Source organism: Bipolaris zeicola (genome assembly GCF_000523435.1).
Source record: "Bipolaris zeicola 26-R-13 unplaced genomic scaffold scaffold_64, whole genome shotgun sequence".
In the NCBI taxonomy this organism is placed as follows: Eukaryota; Fungi; Ascomycota; class Dothideomycetes; order Pleosporales; family Pleosporaceae; genus Bipolaris; species Bipolaris zeicola.
In genome coordinates, this window is record NW_006912113.1 from 86,055 (window position 1) to 113,354 (window position 27,300).

A 27,300-nucleotide genomic window follows, 5' to 3' on the forward strand; every position below is an offset into this window, starting at 1 on the left:
ACGTCAAGACAATCTCGGCATGAAGCAGCCCCGCGCTATCTGCGATCTGGTGCCATGCCAACGATCCTATGACCGAGAATCCAAGGCACTGCCGGGCAAATCCAGACAAAAGCCGGATCCAGCACTTCCTTTTGGGGGATGCAAGCAAGAAGACCCTGATCCGAAGTCGCCAAATCCTATATCTGCTACGCTCATCGAACGCAGATACACCTCTCAACTCGAGACCATAGCAAACCAAGTATCCAAAACCATCAAAGCAACAATACACATTAAGCAAATTCAATATTATCCTACACGCGTCTTATTCTGATCTATAATATCAACCACGTACGACCCCTCCACCCGCAACGCATCAATCCCAAACGATCAAACCCCAAAAATCACTCAAGATAAACAAGATTCCTCTGTATACGAAGCGAGCCAGAACCACAATGTTGCTAGCGTGGATCATACTTCCCGCTCTTCAAGCAAGAAAAAAACGAATACGGAAACCCCCTCTCCCCCCCATAAAAGTGCTTGCTATTGCGTGCAAGAAAAGTCGATGAGAGAGGGAAGCAAAAAAACGCCAGAAAATGCAAAGATCGACACAAAAAAGTTTTTGCCCCATCTTGGTTACCTATAACGCGCGTAGCACCGAAATATGTGTGTGTATAGGTGTCGCACAGCCGCTTTTTTCACAGCAAAGCAGCAAAGACTAGAAAAAAATAGAAAAAAAAGAAGAGACCCCAATCTGTGTTATCCGCCCCCTTTGCTGGCATCTTTGCACTTTACAGACGCAGAAGTAAGACATCTGTATCCGTATCTACCTAAAAATACAAAGAAAGAGAAGACTAGAAATGCGCGTTTGATCTACGTTTCTTCCTCGATTCCTTCCGTCAAATTTGGAGTGTCAACCATCAGCAATCCGCTTTTCCATTTGAGCGGGCAACCACCAACCTTCACAAACGGGGTCAGGTGTCGCCACGAACAAACAATTCAAAAGAAGAAAGAAAAAAGACCAGACCAAACCTTTGATCACTAGCATCATCATCTCCTCCTATAAATATCCGAGACATCCCTTCCCCTTCCGTTGCCACTGCCATTCGCATCTCTGCGCTCAGGACTCCTTGACCGCGTACGACCGTCCCTCCTCTCCTGCACAAAGTTTCCTCTATTGCCGCCTCTGTGGTCGCGGTCACGATCGCGATACGCGCGGCCACGATCAGCACGGTCGTCGGTGTAACCCTCACGAGAATTGCCAGAATCGCGGGAGCCGCGGCGCGGACGGTCGTCTGGTTCGCGGGAACGACGGTGTCCGTCTCCACCGTAGCTGGGGATGTAGGTGTCACCGGGGGGAACGGGGCCTCTACGGCGGTCTGCGCCATCGGGGCCGTAGCGAGGAACGGGAGGGAGCGGGTGGCGGCCATCTGCTGGAGGAGCAGGGAGGTTGTTGTGGCCGCGGTCGCCGCCGCCCCAGTTTGGGCGTCGTTCTCCTGGGGGAGGGGGTGGAGGGGGTCGGTGTTCGTAGCCTCGTCGGTCGTAGCCGCCACCGCCACCGCCCCTGAGACCGCGGTCAACGCCTGGCGGTCCTCGGTCTTGAGGTCCGCCGTACCTTCGGTCGTTGCTTTGCCATGGCTGTGGTGGTGGGCCTTGGCCTGTCCACTCTCCGTTGGGTCCTCCACCTACAGTACCGCCTTGTGGTGCAGGGGGAAGTGCTTGCCTTTGGCCACGCGCGTTCCGGCGATCCAGCTCGTGTGAGTCTGCAAAGTGAGGAATATCTTCTTCGCGCATTGGTAATGGTTCCTCTCGGAAGTATGGATGGTCGATGGCATCAATCGCGTTGATACGTTTCCGCCAGTCCAGTCTCATAAGGTCCTTGATAAGCGAGAGTCCAAGGGGCGATAGTTCACGGAATCTTTGCGCAATGTTTCCTGTACTTGTTGGGAACGCGCGAACAGGTTCCGCTCCTGGTAGCTCGTTCCAGCCCGGCATGCTCGTATCGTTCGGAGACCCAACCAGCTCGAAGATGATCTGTGCCTGATGTATGTCGCTTTGGCCTGTAAGGATGGGCTTGCGCTTGAACATTTCACCAAAGACGCAGCCTGCGCCCCACATATCGATCGCCGGTGTGTATTTTCGGAGTTGCAAGAGCAGTTCTGGCGGTCGGTACCACCTAGTGACAACTAGTGAAGTGTATTCGCGTTTCGCCTCGCCATTGCCCCTGCCTCTTTGTGGAACCGGTTCGTCGTAGTGTCTGGCAAGACCGAAATCGGCTATCTGTAGTCGCCCAGAGTTGTTGATCAAAAGGTTGGCTGCCTTCATGTCTCGATGTAAAATATGGTTGTCATGTAGGTATGCTAGACCCTTGAACAACTGCAGCATGTAACACTTGATCTGCGGCGGTTTGAACTGGACTTCGGGGTTGTCGAGGAGACCTGACAGATCGTGGTCCATGTACGGCGTGACCATGTACAGTATTGCACGTTTCCTGCCTTCGGTTTTGGGCCGTTCTACAGCCATTTCCTCTAGCTTCAGGACGTTATCGTGCGACAGCATCTTGAGGAGCTTGATTTCTCGCAGCGCTGTGATAGGGAATCCGTCCTTCTCGTTGTGCATCAAAATCTTCTTGAGCGCAAAGACATGGCCGGTCGATCGCTGACGCGCCTTGTGAACTTCACCAAAAGTACCTTCGCCCAGTTTCTGCATCATCTCGTACTCGCCAATCTTGCAACATCCCTTGAATTGGCGCTGGAGGGTGCGCGACGGGGGGGCACCCGCCGGAGTCGCCATACCGGCGGTGGTGTTAACAATACGTGATCCTCAAGGGTCCGCAGGCACGCTTCCTAACTCGGGCTAAGTGGGCCGCGGCGTTAACGTATGCAGCGAGGGTGAGCGCGATGTATCGGTCGGTATCTTTGCAGCGCTGAGTGTGTGGTCGCGATGGTGGGCGCTGGCATGGGCGGGGGGCTCGAGGTTAAAGCTGCTGGGTAGAGATGACGATTGTGGTCAGGATTGTCGCGGGTGAAGGAGCAGAAGCCGCGATTGACGGTTGATGGGGCGATCTTGGCACCGCAGTGTTAGCGTAGTCCGCGATCGACCTTAATCACACCTCACCCACCAAAAGCGTCACAGAGCCATTGCACCCCAGACACCGCAGGTAGGCGCAGTGTAGCACTCCCCAAAGCTGGCACCAGTACTGATATTTACATAGGCTCACCAGAGACGATGCAACCCACACGCTCCCGCATGGGCCCGCCCAAATATCCGCCGCACCCAAACCACCCCATCCACATCCACCCGGTCAGGCCGCTATACCGATTCATGGCAACGGGTCTCGGCGCGTCAATGTGGTTCTTCGTATGTTAGAGATCTGGTAGGAGCGAGACAGGTGCTGACAGGCGCAGTTGATGTACCGCGCGAAGAAGGACGGCCCCGCGCTTTTGGGCTGGAAGCACCCGTGGGACCATTGAATAACGAATGCAGGGGCGTTGGGCGTGGAGAGAGGGCTTAGAAGATATTCACACGAGGCAAGCTCAATTGCACAGACAATGGAGTGCTCGACATAGACACCACGGCCAGTGGCTGCAACGTCCCATGTGGACAGCGCCAAGAAGTTCGGATCAATGCAAAATAGAGCAATCGCGTCAGATGCAGTCTTGTTGATTCGCTATGTTACGATTTCATGAAATTCAGTGTGATATTTACGGGTTGGTTCTTAGACATTATCGAGTCTGCACTCGCCTTCAACAACTCCCACCAGCCTTTGCAGTCTATGCAGTAGGCTTCTCAAAGAGATAGNGGCTGACACCCCATGTATCACCCCCATTCCACCTGAACAACTCGGAGCAAGCCATGTGGAAAACCTGCCACCTATTCCACCAAGTCAACGCGCCCTCCTCTCCGTACGTCTCCACTAGTCCCTTCCAGATACTCTCCTTGTTCTTCAACATGGTAACCAGCCAATCCTCACACGTCTTTGAGTAGTGCATACCGGAAACCCACCACTGGTTCTTGACTCTCAAGTCGTCTTGGAAGTACAGCAGTAAATCAGCCGAAGGCATGGTACCGCCTGTAAAGAAATGCTCCGTCATCCATCCTTCTTCGAAATCATACGGAGTCGTGCAGTGCGCAAAGATGTGAACAAATAGCTTGCCACCGGGTTTCAGCGCAGATCCTACTTTGCGCAGCAGAAGCTGGTAGTTCTTCATGTGCTCGAAGAGCTCAATGGAGATAACGCGGTCGTACGCTTCAGGCTGGAACTCATAGTCGACAACATCGCCCGTGATAATGGTAAGGTTCTTGAGTCCTTTTGATACGGCAACGCTGTCAATGTACTCTTTTTGTGTTCTTGAGTTTGAGAAGCCGGTGATTTTGGAGTTGGGAAACATTTCCGCCATGAAGAGAGATGCTGAGCCCCAGCCACATCTATAGCCCTTGTTAACCATCTTCCGTTCAACATATTGCTTATTTGGCCTCGATACACGTGATCATTATACTATAGGTGCAGCAAATGCAAAATCAGAGAGGAAATAAGAACTCACCCAAGGTCCAAAATGCTCATTCCATCCTTCAATTCTGCCCTCTCGATATACAATCGCATCATGGCAATCTCGGCTTGGGCCAGCGTCTCCCCGCCCTTCTCATACAAGCAGGCCGAATACTTCATCCGCGGGCCCAGCATGCCCTTAAGAACACTCGTCCCTACCTCATAGTGCTGCTCGTTTGCCGTCGCAGTCGCAATTGCAATTGGCCTTTCCCGAAGAAGCTTGACGTACTTCATCTTGGTCTCGTAAGCGGACTCCAAGGACGTGGTAGCTATCGATTGTAGGCGATCGGCTAGCTGGCGCCTGATTCCTACGCGGATCACCGCATGTGGGAGGTAGCCATTGTCCAGGAGGGGATTGATGACTGCATCCGAGTTGACGAGATCTATTACTTGTTTTAGTTGAATTGAGATTGAATACGGTTCGGAAGCTATGTACTTGATATGTAGTTCATGGCGGGCAACTTGTTCTACTGGACCAGACGCTTGCGGTCGCTTCGACGTGAGTGAGTGAATCGTAAGTATGATAAAAAAAACGAATATCTTCCACTCTGGACACGTGAAGCTATCGCCTACCTATACGCTCTGTGTTTCGGCTCCGGAAGGTTTCGTAGTGTGCCAAATACGGCTTAGCGGCGGGTTAATGACGTCAACCATTAGTCGAGATAGTCCGTCCATCGCTGCAATCGTCCGAAAACAGTCAACAACGGAGGATTTGATTGCTTTGTGAAGATTGTGAGATATCTTTTGGTAGATTCTGCTAAGCGGAGAATGGACCAATCAAGCGTTTTGCGCCGAGGCCACGCGGGATGAGCGTACGTATAAGGTGGCCAATGATCTCTCGCGGCTAGATATAAGGTATTTGAACTAAACAGGAAAGTAGAAAGGTATGGCATACGAGTGGTTATGATAGTCGTGCTTCTATTCAGTGTGCTCTGATCCTTGAGTTCCTGTGATCTTCATCAGCCGCAAACACAATCATTATGCGCGAAAAGAACAATGGAAGATCATATATTGTTCCTAGGTAGGTAGCAAGTTAATCATTTTAACCAATACGAAGGCCCATCTGAAATTATAACAAGAGAGACTACGAGACGATGCACGTGATCATGCACATTGCTTATCTTGCTAAAGGATAAGGCACACGACAGTGAGGCTGCTGACTGCGGTGTATGCTGTGTATTTATATATACTCGATCGTCGCTGTAGTCAGAAGTTTGTTCGATATAGTTTCCGATCCATGTCTTATGAAAGCATGGATATTCGATCCTTTTGATTGCTGACCGTCGCTGTTGATCATTTTGCGAACTGATGACATAGCCGAGGTCTCACACCTGTCTTCAGTCTATCGCGATTGCACAACACACGATCATGGAAACAATGCATACAAGGCGGAAATTTTAAAGTATAATGTTCAAGTGAGGCTGAATATGGAGTTCTGGATACGTATGCAATGATGGTTAAGTGACAGAAAGACACTACACGCTGCATGTCTAAGAAAATATTCAATAAGGGAATAAAAGAACTTCATCTCTTGTTTAGTCCCATGAAACCAAGTGAAAACGCGAATGCAGCAAATCATGCTGCTGTCTTTGTATTTTTATGCTACTGGGCGTGACTCGAGGCACGTGATCGCATGTAAATAAACAACCGGCCGTTGTGCAAAAGCTGACATCTCACACAATTGCCGAACCGTTCCAGCGCCGACTTGGTGCAACATGCATCACATGGCAATTACCGAAACGCATGCTATCAATTTTCTGATGCAATGCAACTGCCGAAGGACCAAAGGAAAGCTAACAACGACCGGTTTTAAGCGACCTTTACTTCATCTTACCGGCCGGGACCAGTGATGTGCGAGACGTGAAGCAATGCTGCGTTCTTGAAAATATGCAGCAATCAGGGCAGTAAAAGGTCATTGGCTAAGTTCCTGCTACAAGTCATATTGTGGACATCGAGAAGCGTCAATACAAGAAGGCTGAGCGTAATAGAGATTGTTCAAGTACAACGACCTTCGGCCGCTCTTCTCTATATAGAAACACATATGCGGACTACTACCATCTCTGCGAATAGCGCTTGCTGATATTGTTCGCTCTCCCAAAGAAACTCACGCCCCTGCTGTTAAGCCACAGTGCAAGGCTCGATGACTGCGACCGACCAACGGGCCGACCCAATGAATTTCCACGAGATTTTGGACTCTGCATCCGATTTTGACCCTTTAAACTGCCGAATCTAGGGAGAAACCTAGTAGCATTCGTTTCCCCGCAAAATTCGCTAATCGTTCCCATAAGTGTGGAGGGCCCCCGGAGTAAAGCCGGTGAGGCCTCAGGCCAAGTGACCACCAACCAAGATAGAACAACATTAACGCCTAGCGCTGATCTGTCTGATATCAATGGTACCAAGATATGAATTCAAATTTTACCTTGGTGATGATTACAGAACAGCTCCAGGCTGACAAGGATAGGGCGACTAGCACTATACCAAATTCAGCATTATGTGACAACAAAGCTACATACCCAGCCAACCTCTGGCCGATTCAGAGATCATTCAGTGATGAACGAGGTGCTGGATTACAGTATTTGGCTAAAAAGTTACATTTCAATTGTACTATGGCGTTTATTACGCCTTTGGCCGAACACTGCGAAATCTGCAGCGACCCCTGCATTCTTGGTGGCGTAGGAAAGGAGGTAGGCAATTGAGCGGCAGACGAGAAATCCTGGGGTAATGCAGATAATATGGCCGAAGTTCAGCTGTGAGCGTGACGCCAAAAGAGGGGGCAAAGACACCTATAAATCTACACCAACTTGCCTGAAGTGACACACAAACATCCACCCCGGAACACTGACAGATTGAGAAACTCTAAGCTGATTTCTACGATGCGCTTTGCATTGCTCGCCTCGACGATCGCTACGTTTGTCTCTGTGATTGCAGCACCAAACGGTCTGCACGCTAGAGCCGATGTATTGGTGGAGCCTCGGGTAACTCCTGCTAAGCCAGCGCCATGTGTGCGCGACCCCAGCACCACGAAAGAGCAGAACAAGGATCGCTTCGATGCTTTCGTGCAAGCTTTGATCTATAAGTCTGATATCACTAAGGCGTTTTCATATATTACCCAGGACTATGCTGTAAGCATGCTTCGTTCCGGGCGAAGGAATCTATCAAGTGCGCTGACCTCGGGCTGCAACGACAGAACCACGGTATTTCATTGCCAAATGGATTTGATACTGGATGGGATGCTTTGTCGCTCACTTGGGACCCTTCAAGCATCACGCCGCTGGGCGCGACTTTTCAGTATCCCCAGGGCTGGGTGAAGTATAAAACGCAGTCCAGAGAGGTTGTTGAGGGGTTCCGTATGGATGGTGGATGCATTGCTGAGCACGTAAGTTTACCTTTCTTCAAGGAGCATGTCAGGGCTATAATGCAAAAAACTGACTTTGAGTTATCCAGTGGGTCCAGAACAAAGAACTTCCGCTTGAGGCACTGACAGGAAAGAGATCACACTCAAACCCTATCTCTCACTGCTGTGCCTCTTAAGTAACTTTCGAGGGCCTTGAATGACGTGCTTCATGTGCAATCTTTCAAGAAACAGTGCCGCAAGGTGGTGCTTGCTGTTTATCTCCGTGAGATGGACCTGCCATGCGACGGTCAAAGACGACAATTATGAGTCTCACATAGGTATTAATGCAGGCGGAATTTTGATTTCAGAGTAATGATGATACCCAATGGCAAAGCCGAAATACATGAGACATGAGACACGAGACATGAGATTGTAATTGTAGATGCAAATCTGTATGAGATTTTGAAAGTACGAATCAGGTTTAATGCACAAGGCTGATTTCTCGTGCTTAACCCCCATCTCATGCAGCTTATCATTCTTCTGATTAGTTTTTAACAGCATACTTCTACCCTGAGCGGGCAGCTGCCCAAGCCCAATGCTCTCGTCTCATACTTGTGGTTGCGAGATCAGATCCGACAAGATAAAATCCAACCAGTATAATGTGGATTGCAATAGGAAAACGAAGAAACGCGGTAAGAGATAAATGTATAAGAGTTAGGCCTCCAACAAAATGTACGTGTAGCTATAGATCCCCGCATTCATATGCTTTTGTAGAATCTGGTGGTTTCGTGTGTTAGTAGCATGTTACGTGGCTCACTCACGATTGAAGATTAAAAATGCTGGCTGCGGGATTTAACTATCCAAATTTGTACACTCCACAATATGGCTCAAATATGCCACCTTCCTTGTTTTCGCATGACTGTCCGGAATCCAGGAGAACCACTCGGCTTAGTACATGGTAACTCAAGCGCGGACGTGCATGCTTTAGTCATGCAACGGACACTTCATAGTCTGACTACATCTGATAAGCCCCGGTGTCACAGCGCCTACAGCATACCATCGGGTTCCTCAACAGCCACATGGTGTCTCCGCAAAATCAAGTGGAGCCGTCGAAGAGTCGCAGCGGTGAAGAGAGGGAGAAGGGAAAAACAGCGGACATGCTCGAGCACGTGAACAGTTGGCGATAGAACTGCCGACGGTTCGGATCAACACTCAGCTGGCGTGCATGCACCGACCCGTCCCTGCATCATTTTCTTTTTGTTTTATTAAACCGGCGCAGTTGTGTCAGCGGCGTGAACCTAGCCCAAAGGATTCGCTGGCGTCGCGCGGCGTCTGCATCCCCTGCAGTGTCTACAGCGCCGATTGCGGGCGCGCGAACTTTTGACTCAGGGCTCCCCGCTAAAAGCACTCGAGAATTCGCTCAATCCTCACAACCCCATACTTCGCACGACACACGTCATCCGCTCTTCAACACATTCGTCCCAAGACACCCTCACCACCTATATACTCCCCAGAAAAAATCTGCACGCGCAATTGACTAGAGCCCAACTCGAGAAGCCACCTTTTCAAAAATGTCAGCATACACAAACGGACACACCCACCAGTCGGAGCGGATAGCTCACACCGAAGAGAAGCATCTTCCTGGAGGATGGGTGGTTCTCAAGTTCGGTGGTACAAGTGTCGGCAAGTTCCCGGAGAATATAGCGGACATTGTCAAGTACGACGCCCATTCAAATGCGCAAGACGAGCACAAAGCACTAACCCCCCACAGAGCCGGTGTTCAGACGAATCGCGCCGCTATAGTCTGCTCTGCGCGCAGCAGCAACACAAAGCTCGAAGGAACTACCAACCGCCTCCTTCGTGCCGCTCGCGCTGCCGAGAGACCCAACCACCGGGCCTATGATGAAATCGTCGAAGCCATTCGCCTTGACCATATCCAGGCGGGCAAGGAGATTTTGAAGAGCCCGGAAATTCTAGCGTCTTATACCGAAGAGGTCAACGCCGAGTGCGAGAGTTTGATCAAGATCTTGGAGTCGGCCCAGCATCTCGAGGAGGTCACCAACCACACCGAGGACAAGATCATCAGCAAGGGCGAGAAGCTGAGCTGTCGTTATATGGCCGCTATACTGAACGACTGTGGTACGCCTGCCCAGTTCGTCGACCTCAGCGACGTGATCAAGCCCAACGCGCCCATTAAGGGAGGATTGCAAGAAAAGTTCTACAAGGACTTGGCTGCCGACTTCGCTAGCCAAGTGGAAGCATGTGGAGACAAGGTTCCCGTCATTACTGGTTTCTTTGGAAACGTGCCCGGCGGTCTCTTGACCTCAATCGGACGCGGATATACCGACCTATGCGCCGCCTTGGTTGCCGTTGGCATAAAGGCAAAGGAACTGCAAGTCTGGAAAGAGGTGGATGGAATCTTCACCGCAGACCCACGCAAGGTTCCTACTGCCGCGCTGCTCCCCAGCGTCACTCCTGCAGAGGCTGCTGAATTGACATTCTACGGATCCGAAGTTATTCACCCCTTCACCATGGAGCAGGTCATTCGCGCCCGCATCCCCATTCGCATCAAGAATGTCATGAACCCACGCAATGCTGGAACCATCATCTTCCCTGACAATCTCCGGGATATTGACGACCGCTCGCCTTTGAAGGATACGGGACTCTTCCGCACTCGCTCCTCGAGTCTCCTTACTCAGCTTGAAGGGCCTAAGCGACCCACCGCTGTGACGATCAAGCACAACATTGTTGTGCTCAACGTTCACAGCAACAAGCGCACTCGTGCCCATGGTTTCTTGATGAACATCTTCAACATCTTGGACAACTGGCGATTGTCTGTTGATCTCATCTCTTCATCCGAGGTGCACGTGTCCATGGCCTTGCACTCCGAGTCTGCTCTCCTAAGTGGCGGAGGTGAGGACGACTACAAGATCCAGTCCAAGGACCTCCAAGGCGCTGTAAATGACCTTGGTGCTCTCGGTACCATTGATATCGTGCCTGACATGGCTATTGTAAGTTTAGTGGGCAAGCAGCTGAAGAACATGATTGGTATCTCCGGCAAGTTCTTTAGTGTGTTGGGCCAGAACAACATTAACATTGAAATGATCTCGCAAGGTATGTTGAAGCTTCGCTATATTTAAGGAGACCACCTGCTAACTCATTGCAGGCGCTAGCGAGATTAACATATCTTGCGTCATTGAGGAGCGCGAAGCCGACCGCGCCCTTAATGTTGTACATACAAATCTTTTTACATTCTTAGAATAGGTCTTGCTTTGCATCAGTGGAGTTGGATACCATTTGGAAAAGGCTTGCTACATAATACTAAAGCCATGTCTCGTTTCATTTTTGCTTGCTTCTCCCACTGTTTCTCTTCTGGCTGGCGCTTCACCTCGAGTTGCGCGTTTGCAGGTTTGCACAATGCCGAGACCCTGACACAACGCGCAAATCTTGAACAATGATTGCGCGCGACTTGACCTTACGTTGTATAACTCGCTCACTGATCAGCTTTCACTTTCACGCCCGGTCTTGGCAACTATATAGGTAGGGCTTCTGTCGGAGATCTTTTCCTACAACTGTGGCAGGCAGACAGACCGATCACAACTGCTATTCTGAAAACCTCCGACAAGTCTTCTTTCCTCCTTCAGTAGAAGGCCTTATCAAGATCCGTATGGCAGCCGCCATGGATGACCCTGTGGGAGACCCCGTGACAGTCCTCGTCGAAACCCCCGTCGAAGCCCCCGTCCAAACCCCTACCGAAGACTCCGTGAAAGATCACGTGGACAAAGAGAAGAACAAGAAACAGACATCCCCACTTACAGGCAAGGAGCTGAGCAAACACGAGAAATGGGGCTTGAAGAGTCTCGAAATAGAGCAGCACCCGGCCTTCTGGGAACAGGTTATCTATTGGTATAAAGAGCGGTTTACGGAAGCTAAGTGGAGGGAAGTTGTACGCCAGATTGAGCGGGTTGCAAAAGAAGACAACGTTATCGTATTTGGGTGGCATCCACCAATGCAGCCTACACAGTTGACCACCGCAAAAGGCATCCGTCGGCCACTACGCTTCAGCTCTTCGTCACTAACCTCACCGACGGGTCCGCACCCATTACGCCCAGCACACCTCCCGCGCATCGTCACATCTTCTTCAGCAAGTGTGCGACCTCGGTGGGATATCGTGGCTTCTGGTCCCCCAACCCCACTATCTGCTACTTCAGGCCCGACCAAGAATGCCTTTGCTGAGGGAGGTGTATGGGCATCTCTCTCGCCCAAGACACCCGCGAGTGTAGCTTCTGTCACATCAACGCCCATCACTGCCGTACCACTCGGACTCTGGGCATCAGACCCACCCAACGACCCCGATGCCAAAGCGGCCTACGATGAAGTACGTAGAGACGTGAAGAAGATGGCTCTCCATCTCTGCGCCAATCGACACGCCCTCCGCCTATCTTCCGACGGCCAACACGATGTCATCCACCCATCCATGGTCAAGCCCAAAGACGAACTGCAAGCCTCGCAATACGTTCTCGACTCGTGCCAGCTGGACCTCTCGTTGCATACCGACCCGACTTTGCCGGATAAGATAGAGGAGCTCGCCGATGATGAAGCTTCACATCTCCGATATTACAGCATCGAGACGGTTGAAAAACTAGAAGATGTCGATTCATGGCTCAGTTTCAATGAACATGCAGGGGAAATCAGTACTACACTTGACGCACAACGCAATCTCCTGCGTATGAATCGTGAGAAGCGCCAGAGCCGAGAAACTCGACTCACCGAGGAAGCAGTGCACTGTGCGTGGGCAGTCAAGATAGTCGAAGACGCAGAGTACATTGTCAAGTGTCGTGCCGAAGCTGGGGACGAGGATAGCAGCGACGACGAGGGATACGACTACGAGAACTTCGTACGCAGCCTCCGTAGCGCAAGCAGTAGTTGCGTGTCCCTAATCGAGAACACCGCAACCCGAAACCTCATCCTCCGTGATATCTCGCCGGACGCATCCATCATCGAAGACTCACAGCACTGCACTCGCACACCAGGCTACAGGTCAACCAGCACTCCCACCCCCACCCAACTCCCCTCTGACCTCCCCTTCCGCAACCACAACAGCATCCCACCATGCACTTCCACCCGCCCCCGTCTCCGCCCCCCCTTCATCACAACAACTATACCCCCCACCCTCACCCCCTCCCTCCGCACCTCCCGCCGCCACGCCCCCACCCTCCAAGACCTCATCGACTGGGCCGACGAACTCAAGAACATGGAACGCAAACGCACTGAACTCCGTCTCACAGGCACGCTGACATACAATACCGATGTGCATCCCGCTCTGCGCCCCCTACCCGGTACAACGCACTCTACGCGTGCTGAGGTGAGGAGCAGCATGGCGAGTAGCGCGAGTAGCGCGAGTTGGAAGTGTGAGACTGCGGTGTTGGTGGAGAGGGAGGGGGTTACGCCGCGGGGAGATGGGGAGGAGGAGCAGCGTTGTGGTAGTGTGAGTGGTCTTGATTGCCGGGTGTCGAGGCAGAGTCTCGAGGAGCAGGATAAGTGGGTTAGGGAGTTGGCGAGGATGGAGAGTAGGGAGAAGATGAGGCAGGCTGAGCGGTTCATGTAGGGGTTGAGGGATGATGGGATTGTTTCTTTGAGACTGGGAGACTTGAGGTTATGTACGGGTGTGGGTTTCTTTTGAGCAATAGGATATCAGATCAATCATCTGATGGCTTTTTTGTAGGAATAGGGTTGAAGGTATGAGATGAATAGCACAAAAAAACGATGATAAGACAAAGGACGAATGTAATAGTACACTTGCATCTCAATTTCCACATACTAATTAGTCCCTATGTACTCTGACCAGACTACAATCTCACTTTCCACAAAAACACCGGGTATAATAATAGCCAATTCTCCTCCACATGACAAAAAACGCCTAGTTTACCAAATCTAACAGACATTGCAACCACAACAAGGGGCGTCGGAGCGATCCCTAAAAAGCATCCATGAAAATCATGTCAGTATCAAGTAACAAAGAAAGCTTTCCGCAAGACAGATTTGAGGCATCTACATGACAATGCACTTTTCCCTTTCCCCGTTTCCGTTTGGACCGGCCTGGCCATTCGTACCGGCACTCGGTCTTCTTCCAGGCCTACCAGGACCCATGTTTGGTGAAGCTATGGGGCGTCCTGCGTTAGGGCGGATACCGCTTGTGCTCTGATATGCGCTGCCGTGCTGAGGTATCGGGGCTCCGGGGTTGGCAGGGTGGCCTGCTGGTGGGTTGTAGCGTGGTGCTCCAGATGCTTCCTCATACGTTGGAGGTGGAGCAGGTTCGGCAGCAGGGCGGTGTCCAGTGATGTTGTTGCGACGCGGGGGTATGACTGGAGGTTGTTCAGGTCGAGAGGGAGGACGGACGCCACCAGGTTGTGGTACCTGGTTGTTGCGTGCACGCTCCTCAGTCTCGCGTCTTTGGCGGTCCTCCTCTTCTTCTTGCAGCTGTAGTGCTAGCGCAAGGTCATGGTCCTCTTGCTCAGCTCTACTGAGGCCAGTGGGTGATGTCAATTCCGTATCCTGTGCATCACCCCCAGAAGCGGCTGACTGCTGCTGATTGTCTCGACGGCCTTGTACTGTAGTCCATCCCTGATTATCTTCAACATCAATGAGATTCCCAGGCTGTTGACCATGCTGTCCCGAGGATGGATTGCTGTTGTCGACTGAGCGGAAGTCACCAGAGAAAAGCTGACTTCCCTGACCGTTGACGTCCATAAGAGACTCCCAAACAATTTCGTCGTGAGATGCGTAGCCCTGATCGGTAACGAGAGTGACGAGCTGACCGTTGCGGGGGTTCTTGCAAAGCGTAGAAAAATGGTCATTCCGGAAAAGAATTGCAACCTGGCCGGGCTGTAGATTGTCCCGAATGACCTTGAGACCATGGTCAGTCAGCTGGGTCGGCCACCTATTTAGGAACTCCTTGATGGCATGAATATCCGTAAACATCTGTTGTTCTTCTTCATTCAAAGAGTCGCCTGCATTCAGTTTCATGTTCAGCTCCTCTTCCTGGAACTGAACCAACTGGGACGCTTCGTAAGAAGGAGCTACACGATTGAAGGCGACGAAGGCATCCGTGCCGGCTTCTGGTAACCATCCATGCATCAGGGGGATGTTAAAGGTCCGATACAACTTCATGTCCCGCGTATCCTCAAACGCACCAGCTCGGTTCGTAAGTGTGGCATGACTGGCGGCTGAATTGGGGTCAGGGACGAACATGGGGTTGACATTGAGACCAGTGTGTAATGCGAGGAGGAACTTGTACAGCTCGCTTACATCTGGCAGTTCTTGTGCAGCATCACCACGTCGCCCAGACATGAGCTCCTCAAACACAGCATCTAGCAACAGCCCTAGACTGACTGTTTCGCGCGTGCGCAAGGTTTCGACCAACGCAGTTTCGACGTTTGCGGGAGTGGAGAGAACAAGCGCGTTCACGAGGGCGAGTAGTGGGCATGGTCCATTCAAGTTTTGCGTAAGGATAGGTGAAACACGCATATCCTTGATGCTATTGTCGAACCAGCGCACATGCTTGATTTGGTAGTGCTCTTTCCTTTGTCGGTTCATCGCAGTGTTAGGCGACTCTAACCCAGGCGCTACACTCGAGCCTATCTCAGTGTCGATAGGTCTCGGAGGCATAGCAGGTGTCAAATTTTCGTGAGATACCCTTGGCGGCAGTGCTGGCGGGTTCTCTTCAGAGGTCGGGGGCGTTGGTTCAGGAGTGTACTGTGGTTGTGGCGGCGTCTGTTGCATAGAAGGGATGTTCTCTGGGGCATTTGGGGCGGGTGCCGCGCTGGAAGCTACATTGCTGCTGCTGGCACTGGCTGCTGGGACAGTCCAGGGGGTATGTTGAGAGTGTCCTTGGGCAGGCGCAGACTCCCAAGGATTTGTGTCAATCAGGGTAGCAGTGTGCTCGGATTGTGGAGTAGGCGAGTTGACTGCAATGGCCGGTGGCTCATACGCGGGAGGAGCAGGGTGTACGGATGGGGCGCGATCATCCAAGGCAAGGTTGCGCATCTCATGGGAAGGGGTGCTTGGTGTCTGGTGGGTTGGCAGCTCGGCTGGCGCATCGTACTTGTAGGCATTGCTCACAGAGTCTCCCCAGATAGCTTCGCTGCTTTCTGCACCTAGGTTGCTCTGGCCAGTTGTCTGCATTTTCAGGTACGGGTTGTTGGTCTGAAGCGGGATGGAACCATTTGACTGCTCCGATACGTTGCTCCTGGCGCCATACGACGCAGCACTACCGCCGTATGATGCAGCATTGCCACCAGTGGGCACATACGACATGCTTTCGTTCGATCTCTTGATGGGTATACCAGTGGGCGGGCCTACCCTTAACGCGTTGGGAAGGTCGTTGGTGACATTAGTTGTCTTGGGCACAGGCGGTATCTTGCCGCCTGCGGGTTTCAGGGCAGCGGGCACCTGCTGGTGATCGACTTCCTCGAATTCATCGTCAGTCTGATTCCACTCGTCGTCGCTGAGGTCTGAGTCTGATTCATGTCCATTTTTAGGCGGGTGGGCGTCTTGTGGTGTCTTGATGTTGAAGGCTGGCGACTTGGATGCGCTTGGCGGGCGTATGCTGTTATCGGGAGTCGAGGGAAGTATAGGGGCGTACTCTTCCGAGGGAGTGGTTGGATATGGAGGGTTTGCCTTGGAGAGAGGCGCTGGCACGAGGCCATCCTGCTCATCAGGCTTCCGGAGCACCATGGTTGGTGATAGAGAGCCTGATGAGTGGTGGTGTGGTTCGGCACAGCTCTCGACAAGCCGATGCGCGCGAGTGAAGCTCAGAGTGCGGTTGTTAGTTGGATAGGAGGGAGGAGGCGGAGATGAGCGAGGTAGCGATGGTCGGCGGTGGTTAGGGCCAGCGGTGAATATAATCAGACAGAAGACCAGAGCCGAGTGGCATACGCGGCCTCAACAGTCAAGTCCCCAAGTCGCGAACCAAGCGGAGGCGATGACGTGAAGCGGGTGGCTGATGCGCCCGAGTGTGGCTGTGCACATGTGGCTCCTCCGGCCCGGATCCCTGCACCCAATCCACTAATTCCAGAACTTCTTCTTTGCGCCCGTCGCCGCCACAGATCAGAGTGCGCCAAATCAATGCCACTCGTCTAAAACACAGTCGCATATGGAATAGACTTGTCTTTCACTGGGCACAATCACGCGCCACCATGCATTCCTACATTCGCCCCAATACGCACGTGGCTCTGCGGCTCCCGTCGGGCCTCTTCAAGATTGTCGAGACCACCCCGAATACGTACGTCGCATAGCTGGAGTGAGCCCTCCGAGTACATGTGCATGCGAAGACTATACTAACATAATGAAGTACCATAAATCTTGGAAAATTCGGCACCTTCAACTCGAACCTCATCCTCGGACGGCCCTACTATCTTACCTATGAGCTCCTCGACAAAGACGACGGCAAAACTCAGACTGAACTGCGCGTTGTTCCTGCCTCTGAACTCCATGCTGAAGCTCTCGGCAGTGACCATGCGCCCAGCGCTGACACTGGTGACGATGTAGCCGAGGCTGGTGCGGGCTTCGATATTGTGGGAGAAGATGGTCAGGTCATAATGCGCAATAATCGCTTAACAATTGACGATGCTTCACGCCAGCAATTGTCCATGGCTGAAATTGAGGAGCTGAAGAAAGCTGGTACCGGGTCTGGTAAAGAAATTATTGCCAAGATCATGGCCTCTCACAATGCCATTGACGAAAAGACGAGCTTCTCTTTGGCCAAGTACACGCTGCGAAAATCAAGAAAGTACATGAAGCGCTTTACTGCCTTGCCCATGGATGTCGGTCTGCTTACTGAGTACGTTTTGGAGAAGGAAGCGTACAAAATCATGGAGCTGAGGGAAGACCTACTGGGTTTGATCAACAGCTGGGCCAATGTCCACTCTGGAGAAACGAACCAGATTATCATTGGCGAAGACGGTGTCAGTCAGATAGGAGGAGGGCGATGGCTTGTCGTGGACGATACCGGAGGCTTGCTCACCGCATCACTTGCTGAGAAAATGGGAATCCTGTATCCCGACGACGAGAACGACGAATCTGACTCAGAAGAGGACGTTGCAACTCCAGAAGGGGCCGAAAATGGGACCGCAGCAACAACGGATGCCCCACAACCCAAAGATGAGGACATCGCTATGCCTGATGCTGATGGAGAGGCTACCTCCGCATCAAATCCTACAAACACTACTGACCCTTCGACAACTGCAGCCCCTTCAGAACCTCCTCCAAAGCCAAGGAAGCCACCGCGGCCCCATATTCCCCAAATGTCTGCGCGTACTAATACCCTCACCGTCCTGCATCCTAACAATCAACCAAACCTCTCCTATCTCAAGTATTTCGGCTACGATTATGGCGCACCCACTGTTTCGCATCCGCTGTACAAGCACCTTAAATCATTATCATGGCTTTCACTACTCCATCCTGAGGATGACCCATCCTATGATGAACCAGAAGTAATATCTGAAGATGTCCTTGCAACGATGAAGTCCACAAAGCGAGGAACGTATTACAAAAAGCGAAGAAGATGGGAACGCGTTAAGAGTGTCGTTGACGAGACGCGCCAAGGTGGCTTCGATGGCTTGGTCGTCGCTACAGCTATGGATGCAAAGACTGTACTGAAAGAACTGGTCCCTCTTGTCCGCGGTGGTGGAAGGGTAGTCGTCTATAATCCCAATGTCGAGCCTCTAGTTGAGCTATGCGACTACTACTCGAAAGAGCGCCGTGCAGCCTACATAGCACGAGAATTCGGATCTGCACCACAGACCAATGGGCACAAGGCAAAGTCTGAAGATGAAACAGAGACGAATGGTAGTACCACAGAGGCTAGTAATGAAGACGACGATTTCCCGCTGAACCCGACTTTGCTGCTTGCGCCATCGCTGCAGACTGCGCGCGCAAGGCAATGGCAAGTTCTCCCTGGGCGCACCCATCCCATGATGACGAGCAAGGGTGGCGCCGAGGGTTACTTGTTCACTGCTACCCGTGTCTTGCCCATTGAGGGTAGAGTCGAGGCGCGCGGACACCATGGTAAGAAGAAGAGGAAAGTTGGAGAGAATGAGCAGGTAGCTGTGGAGGCGTAGAGGCTATATCAGTGGTTCGGATATGATTTGATGGCCATATGCTATTTATCTAGTTCAATGCATCGCACTCGATATCGAGGGATTGTTCGAATCCTCTTTCTTCAAGTCATAATTATAAATAGCGATTGTTGTGTTTTACATTTCATCGCCCTCAACATGTTGGCTCGACAGCGCTCACAATCAGCAACTCTCATGTATGTGTTCACGATATAGCAAGACTATTCAATCTCCTTACCGCAAGTCAAATCAGTACAGTAATTGAATGAAACCAATTGAAGGCCACCATTGCTCGCCCCTGAAATCTATTTGCGAAAGATCAAGATACGCAAAGCAATGTGACATTTGCTATATAAACATGGCTCTTTGAGCATGCTTTGCCGTGAAACAGCCAAAAGCGGTAGGCCTGGAAGATGAAAAGCACGTCATCCACCTGCGCATTTCAAAACAGTCTTAGCAAAGCCAAAACTGTCATCTTGGCCTGCTCAGAGTCAACGATACCGTACCATATGAGGGATATCAAACAGAAATCGTTCTTGCGAGGCCACAACAGTAGTCTTGGCCTGTCCAAAGTGAACGCTAACAGACCACATGAGGAATAACAAACAAAAATCGCAGCGTAAACGCACACAATCATGTCGCTTCGACAACGCCGCCTGACCTCAAACGCTTCCCATAGGTTGGTTTTGAGCAAAGCGCCCCACACACCTTGGGCGTTAGGCGCAAGTATAGAGTGAATGTACAATCAACACGTGCACACTGTTGCGTTCACGCAGATCGCTTGTTCCTTTCTCATCAACCGCTTTTGGATACTGAGTATACGATTATATAGACTCCATCAAATCCTCTGTTCACTCCAATCGACCAGCAGCTTTTATATATCGAATCTGTTAACGCGATACACTTGCTCAATTCCAAGTATGTCCACTCAATTTCTAATAGATATATTAGCTGACCATCTGCAGTTCAATCCTTGATATTCACAATGGCTTACTTCATCATCACTTCGTTCAAGAAAGCCATCTGCGAAATCAGTAGTTCTTCGACCGCCGAAATTTCCCATTCACAAATCCAACCCGATCATCAGGAGATGGTTCGTTCAGTGAAGAGCATTCATGGTAACAAGGTGTTTTGTGATCTTTCTGTTCCGAACCATAATACGGTAAGTTCCCAAAAAAATGATTGTGTGCGATGGATTGCTGACCGACAATCCGAACAGATTGCCGCACGAATCCACATGGCAACCAACAATACATGGAAGGACTATCGCCGCACCACGATGAACGCAAAAGACATGTCCGAAATAACTGCATCTACACCTCGCAGTAACAATGGCAGTGGGCGGGCATCAAGCCCTGAGACAGATGACACTTCCTATTGTGGAAGCGAATATATCAACAAGATGGGATACCTCGTAGAGGCACTGAGAAAACAGAAGCTCAACTTCCGAGCCGCATGACTCGAACTAGAATTGTACAAGAAATGCAAGAGCTATCAAAAGCTCGAGCAAAAGGCCCTTGAAAAATGTGAGCAGCGAATCAGAGACAAGGCCCTCGTCGATCAAGCCTACGAGGAGTTTTTGTCAATGGAGACACTCTATCAGGAGGTCACCAAGGCGTACGAGGAATCGAAAGCCCTTCTGGAGAAGAAAGATGAGGAGCACCAAGCAGCCTTGGAAGAGAAGGACCAGGAGCTGGAGAAGCTCAACAATGAGCATCGCTCCGTACTGACAGCCATCCACGAGATGCATGAGGCAAAGCTCGCAGAAGTCAATCGAGATGCTGCCGAAAAGCGCCATTTGCTGGAGAAGCGCCATCTCGAGGCGCTACGCGCACTCACAGAAGTGAGTAAGAAGAACCGTTGCGTATGGGAGAATGCACAAAACGCAATGGAGGCGGAAGGTGAGCAGATGGCATGCGAATACCGCGATGCTCTGCGCGAAAACGAAGATGAGATCATGCGCTTGACAAATTGCAATCACGACCTCAAAGCCGAGAATAACCTGTTGGTCGGCATATTGACCGACAGACCTGGTGATGAGTTGCAAGAACACGCTCAACACGTGTTCGCAGAGGTCCAACGCATGAAAAATGAGTTGGAGGATGGGCGTGCAGATCTCCAAGTCGCGCACATTAAGATTGAGAACATTTTGGAGGCAATGCAACAGCAACGCGACCACTATGAGTCTCACGGCAACAAGGAGCAAGAAGCCCAGGCACAAGTGTATGATCTTCAGAAGAAGATTGACGAGTTTCAAGAGAAGCTTGCTATTAGCGATCATTTGCTTCGCACTGTCGATATTATCCCCAAAGTCTCAAACACCATGGAGTCCGAGTGTCTTTCGGGAATTGCTTCGAAGATCCAAAAGTCTGACGACGAAGTCAAGCTTCTTCGTGCAGAGAATGAAGAGCTTCGATCGAAGGCCAACAAGACGGACGATGACAATCTCGAAATTTCTCTCAAATGTGATATGATGGAGCACGAGATGAATCTCGCTCGAAACAAGCTGGGAGTTCTCGAGGCAAAGCAAAGCCTCCTTCTCATAGAACGCAACTTCCTCGCCGACGCAGTCGCGGAGGATGATTGCCTCACAGCGGACGATAAAGACCTCCTCCGCCGACATCTCCGTCAAACACGGGAGGAGAACGAGAGGCTGAGAGACCGCAACATCACGGTCTCGAAGGAGAATGCCGATCTCCAACAATACATCAATCAAGTCCAGGATAAGGCTGAGGTCAAGATCCAGCAAGCGGACAAGGCCGCAGCGTACTGGCAGACTCTTTACTGGGCCGAGGCAGTCCCAAAGACAAAAGCACTCAGTAAAGAGATTCACGAACTCAACAAGGAGTTGGGTCGTGATAACGTTCATGTCCAGGAGCGCCTCGAGCGCAACGTCGCTGTCGCAGACAGGAACGCGCTGCGATTCGCCTGCGCCACTACGTTGCACGGCGTTGACACCAAAATCATCCCGGCCGAATACTACGAGCCGGGATTCACACCAGGCTGGCTCCCAGCCACTCATGATGCTCTCCGTCTGCTGCGACCTCTGGGATGGGTACCAGTCGCAGAGTTGGATAAGGTGTGGCTTGCACCGATGTACAAGCCGTTTACTGAAGAAGATGCGAAGCAACGACTTGAAGCCCAGGGGCAGATAGTTCGCAAGCAGCATCGCAAGGCGATGGGGGCTCCTCCTCTACCAGGCATGTTTCATCTATCTCTTCGCAACAGCAATCTCACTGATAGCAGCCTAGATGGTCCTTCAGATAAAGCCGCCGCCTCCGATCGAGTCGAAACCCTACCTCCATCGTGGGTACCTGTCTGCGATCGAACTCCCATACCGCGCACGCCATATCAAGAGCCGTACGCGCCTCCATATCAGATTGAGTGGCTGAAGAAGCGTGCAAATCTCACGCGAGAAGCCTACAATGATATGGATAACATACTCAAGTTGGACGTGCTGGACATGCTTGGTATTCAGACAGAGTCCGCAGAGACATCTGGCAGTCCAAGCCACATAGTCTCGTACAATTTTGAGGAGGACCCGGAAATCTTCTGAGGATACAGGAGTGCTAGGAAGATATATATCCTGATATTGGAGTTGGGGACACAAAAGGCTGATGCACGGATGGTGAGATGAGGTTCGATTTGAGTTTGTGGGGTTACGATTCCCACTAGTAAGTAGATCCTGCGGCGGCTGGCGCTTATTTGCATGATCCTTGCTACAGGCGTGCATGCGCGTGTATTCTTGGGATTTTGACAGGCGCACTGGATATTATTATTGTTCATGCATGGTTTTTTCTTTCTATACAAAATCAATATACACATATTGCGACTTAATGGTTCTGCATTTACTTATGTTGGTGACTGTGATTCATATCGCTCTCGTTGCCCATTGTGTGAGCACCATGCCATTGAGACTTGATTTAGTAGGCACAGCATACGAATTGATCATTTCGCTATTACTTGTAACTGACTGACGGTGAGTTCCAAGTGTTGAGACCACAGGATCAAGAGAACGTGATTTCATCTCACAATTCTCTCGACGCAGCGTGTCGACAATTACTTCAGATTCGTACATCACTGCAACACACAATGTATTCCTTCGTTGTGATTCAATTGCTGATCGTTGTATCAATGTTGCTCAGGCGGTATGTCCCATTGGCGCACGCAGTCTATCACTGATACCGTAAGCACGAACTGACGGCAGATAGCGCACAAACCATGTGAGTCTTTTGCAGTCGCTTTGCAAAATTCTTCGACGATTCCACACAAACTGCCTTACCTCACATTACCTAGAGATAAGCTACGCGGGTATATTCGTTTACTCCCGCTAAACAGGCTAGTTCACCTCCCCACAGACCAACCACAAAACCCAAGAATCAGAGCTACGGAATCGGCCCGCTGCAGATGTCCCGCCTACTCGAAGATCTTTTGCCGGGATCTTTTCCTAATCTGTACTTGCATGAGGCTAGGCAAACGCATCGGGACGCACAGTGAGAGAAACTGGGGACAAATTCGCTCTGCTCTAGACCGTTTGCTCCACACCACAGCAACCAAAGTCAAGTAAGGCAATACTGCCTGGGGGAGGCTGGGCCAATAGCTCGCTGTCACCTCATCGAACACTGCCTGTTTGGGATCTAGTACCCACCTTGAGCATGTTGATCCCCAAGATGACGACCAAAGTAAGACATCTCTTGTATGCTAGGACCATCCGTTACTAACCAACCCCTCAGTCGCTTAGTCGGAGCCCAGCCTCCATCGCACATATCAATTTTCTGTAATCTTGCAGTTTCAATTCCTGTTTCTCGCTACATCTCACTCAATACCGTGTACTTTCAAATCGCTACAACACCACTTTCTATCATCATATAACTACTCTCATCATTTTATACCTCCTCCTATCCGATATCATGACTTCTCAGAATTCTTTCCAGCCCCTGAGCGACGACATGGAGCTGGCGTCATCCAGCTTCATGGAAGACAGCTTCTTCGATTTCAATGGCGCTTCTTCTGACTGCAATATACCCATTGCCGATTCGAGCGATAACCTGCCACCCAGCTTTGCTGAGGAAGCGTTCTGGGGCGACTCGGAGGAGCTCCCTCAGCTCGAGCCTTCTACGAGTCAGAACAGCTTCTTGGACTCCTTCGCATCGGAGGACACCTTCAGCAGCTTCCAGAGCGACATGTCGCTCTGGACTGTGGAGGTTCCCGGCGAAGAGCCTGTTGACACTCAGTGCGACTGGCCGTCCTCACCTCCAACAAAGACTTCTGATCTACCAATGGTAGACACAAGCACCACAACACCGCCTGTACCCCAGGCTACTGAGCCTGCTCGAGTCCAATCATCAGAGCAGCCAGTGGGTGCAATTGAAGCTTTGTGGGGACCTATCCTGAGTTCCAGTCCACAGCAGCCTGCTCTTACTCCTCCAACCAGAAAGGAGCCACTACCAAAGATGAAGGCCACAAAGGTGATCAAGCAGAAGTCGACACCTAAGAAGAAGACTCCCAAGAAGCGCGCCACCCCCACGCGACGCTCTGCAGACCGCTCCATGAAAGACCTCTACAACTCAACATGGGCCAGTCTTACCGACGAAGAAAAAGGCCGCCTCCTCCTTCCTCTCCTCCAGGCCATCGACCCAAACACAAGCAAGAAGATCACCGAAGCCGGTACCTTGCTGTCGCCCCCAGACTATGAAGCCATCGGCGCAAACACTCACGTCGATATCACTCAGTCTCCATATCCGAATACAAACCTCGTTTCAAGCAGCCCGTCCGCTTCCACTCCCCACAACGCCGACTCTGCCGTGGCAATCCCTGAGTACCTTCCGTACATCAGTGACACCACGTCTTTCGATGACATCAATCTCAGCGCTATCGAGGCGTTTAACAGGGGCGACACATGCGCTACTGATGCAACGGGCGAGTTTGGCATTGACACCACGGGTACAGTTGGTGAAGGGCTCGGCGGTCCCTGTGGCAATGGTATCATTGGCGGCCCGATAGAGATGCCTGCTCATCCCTCCGTGTATGGAAGTGCCCGCCAGCAGGAGGCGCTTGAGCTCAATACTATGCTGCGCGCACAGGGTCGTCGTCGCTAGATGGACTTGTGTCGGAGGATATTATATGATACTGGCGTTTGTTGCCCTTTTGTTTCTGGCGTTTGGGGTTGCGGAGTGCTTTCTAGGTTATACAATGGAAGTTGCTTTTTCACCTTGACGAAAGGATGAATGATTGGCTGGGAGGAGTACTGACGCGATGTCACAATTGGTCATTAGGACCTGTACAAGCAATTGTAGTATAAGCTCGAAGCCTCGACATCGTTACGATGCTTTCTTTAATTGAACATAATGATAGATGATTTTTTGACATTCAAGTTCCCGATAGTAATACTCTCCATCTTCATAAATGCGACAACCGCGCAGAGAACGCACGTCACTTCTTCTCCTGTGCCAACCTCTCATACATGGCCGCTTCGAATTTGCGCTGCAGCCCCGAAACCGTTGCATCTCCCGGCGGAACAACTTGAGCACCGTAGATACCACAAAGCCCCGTCTTGCGATCAACCCACCAGATGAGATTCGGGTACCCGCCCCAAACCATGGTTCCGGCTTTCTTGCCATCGGGACCATCGCCCGTTAGAAGAACGCCACCAAGCGCATGATCCTTGGGCACGCCAATCGGCAGACCACCCATCGCATTGCTTGCCTAAAAAGTCGAATCGTCAGCTCCATGATAACCGTATTGGAAAAACATAAGAGAAGACATTGTGAAAGAGAGAAGAAAAGTAAACATACCGCTTTATCCTCCAAAGCTGCCGTAAGTGTCTCCCGACTCTTATCCCCCAACTGCGCCTTACACAGCTCGTCCACAGACTCCTTCTTCAAAACCGCACCCTCCTTCCCACCATCCGCATCCAATAACGCCTTCAAAATCTTCGCATACTCCTCCATCGAGGCAAAAACACCCTGACCCCCCATATGACTCGTGACCTCCTTCCCTTCCCCATCCACATACGGCAGCGGTCCGGAGAAATTCACAACCTTGCCTGTCGAAGGGTTCCGCGCTGACATATCCGCGAGACGCGCTGCGAGATCCGGGCGGGAGGAGAGGGAGAAGGTCATATCTTTGATGCCGAGGGGAGTCCAGATATTCGCTTTCATATAGTCTTCGAGCGTCTGGCCGCTTATGCGCTCGATGAGGAGCCCTGCGAAGTCGATGCCGGGACCATACGCCCAGCTCTCGCCGGGCTCGAAGACGAGTGGGTAGGAAAAGCGTTCGACGAGGTTGCCACTGCTTGCCGGGGCGCGGTTGTGGTACTTGAGCCAGGCCTGGTTTACCGGGTGGATGAATTCGTAGGCGAGGCCGCTGGAGTGGGAGAGCAGGTTGCGCAGGGTGATTGGCTTTGTGTGTTTTTCTTCAATGGGCTCGCCGGCATCGGTGAAGCCTTTAATTACTGTGCGGGATTCTAGCTCTGGGAGGTGCTTGTAGACGGGGTCGTCGAGGGAGACGAGGCCGCGTTCTACAAGTTGCAGGGCGGAGATGGAGGTCATGAGTTTGGTGCAGGATGCTATCCACATGATTGTGTCGAGTTGCATGGGCTTGTTGTTATCGGGCTTCATGGAGGCTTTGCCAAAGGCTTTGGAGTATGTGAATGTCCCTTTTTTGGTTTTTGTTAGACTGAGGACTTGGGGTTTGAGCATAGAGTGAGTGTAGATATACCGTCGCGGTTCGTCGCTGATAGAGCGCAACCAGGAATTTCCTCCGCAGCAATGGCATCGTTAATGGCCTTTTCAAAGTCCGTCATTGTTGCAGATGCAATGTAATCGTGAATTCAGCCTAGGGTTTGCTGATAATATCAATGATCCCAGCAAGTATACGTGGCACTTGGGGTAGAAGAAGAGTCACGAAAGTTGCAAATTCCCCTTTAGTTTTGGCGATTGGTACAATCGAATGGAATGTCAAGTTCCAAGAGTGGTTCGTATTTAAGCATTACACAAGACGCAACGTGGTAGCTTTTACATCTAGTTGTTGCCTGGTTGTGGATACGTACAAATATTTGTCATCGCCAAGTGGGGTAACAACAATGCCTCGGTTTCTCGGATCATGCATCGGGTAGCTGCATCGCGACTACAATTTTGGAACGAGTCAGGCAGTCAGTCCGGTATCCAAGCAGACATTGAACTAATGCAGTTGTGTTTTCGGATCTTATCTTCGGTTATATTTAGAGTGTCTTTCACGTTCCGATCTCTGACTGCAACTTAGAGTCCATTCTGGGTTAGACTTTGAACAGGGGCGGCCGCTAGCGTAGCACATGTATCTACATG

The 27,300-nt window shown here is 51.2% G+C and overlaps 12 protein-coding genes across 12 annotated transcripts; 8 read left to right on the forward strand and 4 right to left on the reverse strand.

Annotated features, from left to right (window-relative positions):
* Positions 1–1,026: 1,026 nt before the first annotated feature.
* Positions 1,027–2,769, reverse strand: COCCADRAFT_36359 (uncharacterized protein; the record flags this gene model as incomplete). The annotated part of the gene is made up of 1 exon (XM_007713627.1): positions 1,027–2,769. The coding sequence occupies one exon, from the start codon at positions 2,767–2,769 to the stop codon at positions 1,027–1,029; it is 1,743 nt and encodes a 580-aa protein (XP_007711817.1).
* A 435-nt stretch (positions 2,770–3,204) lies between these two features.
* COCCADRAFT_94810 (uncharacterized protein) lies at positions 3,205–3,449 on the forward strand (the record flags this gene model as incomplete). Its single annotated transcript, XM_007713628.1, has 2 exons — positions 3,205–3,336; positions 3,384–3,449. 2 exons carry the CDS (start codon positions 3,205–3,207, stop codon positions 3,447–3,449), a joined length of 198 nt encoding a protein of 65 aa, XP_007711818.1.
* A 300-nt stretch (positions 3,450–3,749) lies between these two features.
* Positions 3,750–4,977, reverse strand: COCCADRAFT_36361 (uncharacterized protein; the record flags this gene model as incomplete). The annotated part of the gene is made up of 3 exons (XM_007713629.1): positions 3,750–4,404; positions 4,521–4,908; positions 4,962–4,977. 3 exons carry the CDS (start codon positions 4,975–4,977, stop codon positions 3,750–3,752), a joined length of 1,059 nt encoding a protein of 352 aa, XP_007711819.1.
* A 2,421-nt stretch (positions 4,978–7,398) lies between these two features.
* Positions 7,399–8,056, forward strand: COCCADRAFT_4637 (uncharacterized protein; the record flags this gene model as incomplete). The annotated part of the gene is made up of 3 exons (XM_007713582.1): positions 7,399–7,647; positions 7,713–7,901; positions 7,970–8,056. 3 exons carry the CDS (start codon positions 7,399–7,401, stop codon positions 8,054–8,056), a joined length of 525 nt encoding a protein of 174 aa, XP_007711772.1.
* Positions 8,057–8,741: 685 nt separating this feature from the next.
* Positions 8,742–9,032, forward strand: COCCADRAFT_94785 (uncharacterized protein; the record flags this gene model as incomplete). Its single annotated transcript, XM_007713630.1, has 1 exon — positions 8,742–9,032. One exon carries the CDS (start codon positions 8,742–8,744, stop codon positions 9,030–9,032), a length of 291 nt encoding a protein of 96 aa, XP_007711820.1.
* Positions 9,033–9,430: 398 nt separating this feature from the next.
* On the forward strand, positions 9,431–11,123 carry COCCADRAFT_94844 (uncharacterized protein; the record flags this gene model as incomplete). The annotated part of the gene is made up of 3 exons (XM_007713631.1): positions 9,431–9,576; positions 9,631–10,973; positions 11,026–11,123. 3 exons carry the CDS (start codon positions 9,431–9,433, stop codon positions 11,121–11,123), a joined length of 1,587 nt encoding a protein of 528 aa, XP_007711821.1.
* A 415-nt stretch (positions 11,124–11,538) lies between these two features.
* COCCADRAFT_4639 (uncharacterized protein) lies at positions 11,539–13,467 on the forward strand (the record flags this gene model as incomplete). The annotated part of the gene is made up of 1 exon (XM_007713583.1): positions 11,539–13,467. One exon carries the CDS (start codon positions 11,539–11,541, stop codon positions 13,465–13,467), a length of 1,929 nt encoding a protein of 642 aa, XP_007711773.1.
* Positions 13,468–13,910: 443 nt separating this feature from the next.
* On the reverse strand, positions 13,911–16,595 carry COCCADRAFT_94865 (uncharacterized protein; the record flags this gene model as incomplete). Its single annotated transcript, XM_007713632.1, has 1 exon — positions 13,911–16,595. One exon carries the CDS (start codon positions 16,593–16,595, stop codon positions 13,911–13,913), a length of 2,685 nt encoding a protein of 894 aa, XP_007711822.1.
* Positions 16,596–17,056: 461 nt separating this feature from the next.
* On the forward strand, positions 17,057–18,979 carry COCCADRAFT_4641 (uncharacterized protein; the record flags this gene model as incomplete). The annotated part of the gene is made up of 2 exons (XM_007713584.1): positions 17,057–17,142; positions 17,212–18,979. 2 exons carry the CDS (start codon positions 17,057–17,059, stop codon positions 18,977–18,979), a joined length of 1,854 nt encoding a protein of 617 aa, XP_007711774.1.
* A 982-nt stretch (positions 18,980–19,961) lies between these two features.
* Positions 19,962–22,532, forward strand: COCCADRAFT_25886 (uncharacterized protein; the record flags this gene model as incomplete). Its single annotated transcript, XM_007713595.1, has 2 exons — positions 19,962–20,138; positions 20,457–22,532. The coding sequence occupies 2 exons, from the start codon at positions 19,962–19,964 to the stop codon at positions 22,530–22,532; spliced, it is 2,253 nt and encodes a 750-aa protein (XP_007711785.1).
* Positions 22,533–23,886: 1,354 nt separating this feature from the next.
* On the forward strand, positions 23,887–25,074 carry COCCADRAFT_4643 (uncharacterized protein; the record flags this gene model as incomplete). The annotated part of the gene is made up of 1 exon (XM_007713585.1): positions 23,887–25,074. One exon carries the CDS (start codon positions 23,887–23,889, stop codon positions 25,072–25,074), a length of 1,188 nt encoding a protein of 395 aa, XP_007711775.1.
* A 334-nt stretch (positions 25,075–25,408) lies between these two features.
* On the reverse strand, positions 25,409–26,780 carry COCCADRAFT_25888 (uncharacterized protein; the record flags this gene model as incomplete). The annotated part of the gene is made up of 3 exons (XM_007713596.1): positions 25,409–25,681; positions 25,771–26,633; positions 26,696–26,780. 3 exons carry the CDS (start codon positions 26,778–26,780, stop codon positions 25,409–25,411), a joined length of 1,221 nt encoding a protein of 406 aa, XP_007711786.1.
* Positions 26,781–27,300: the final 520 nt, after the last annotated feature.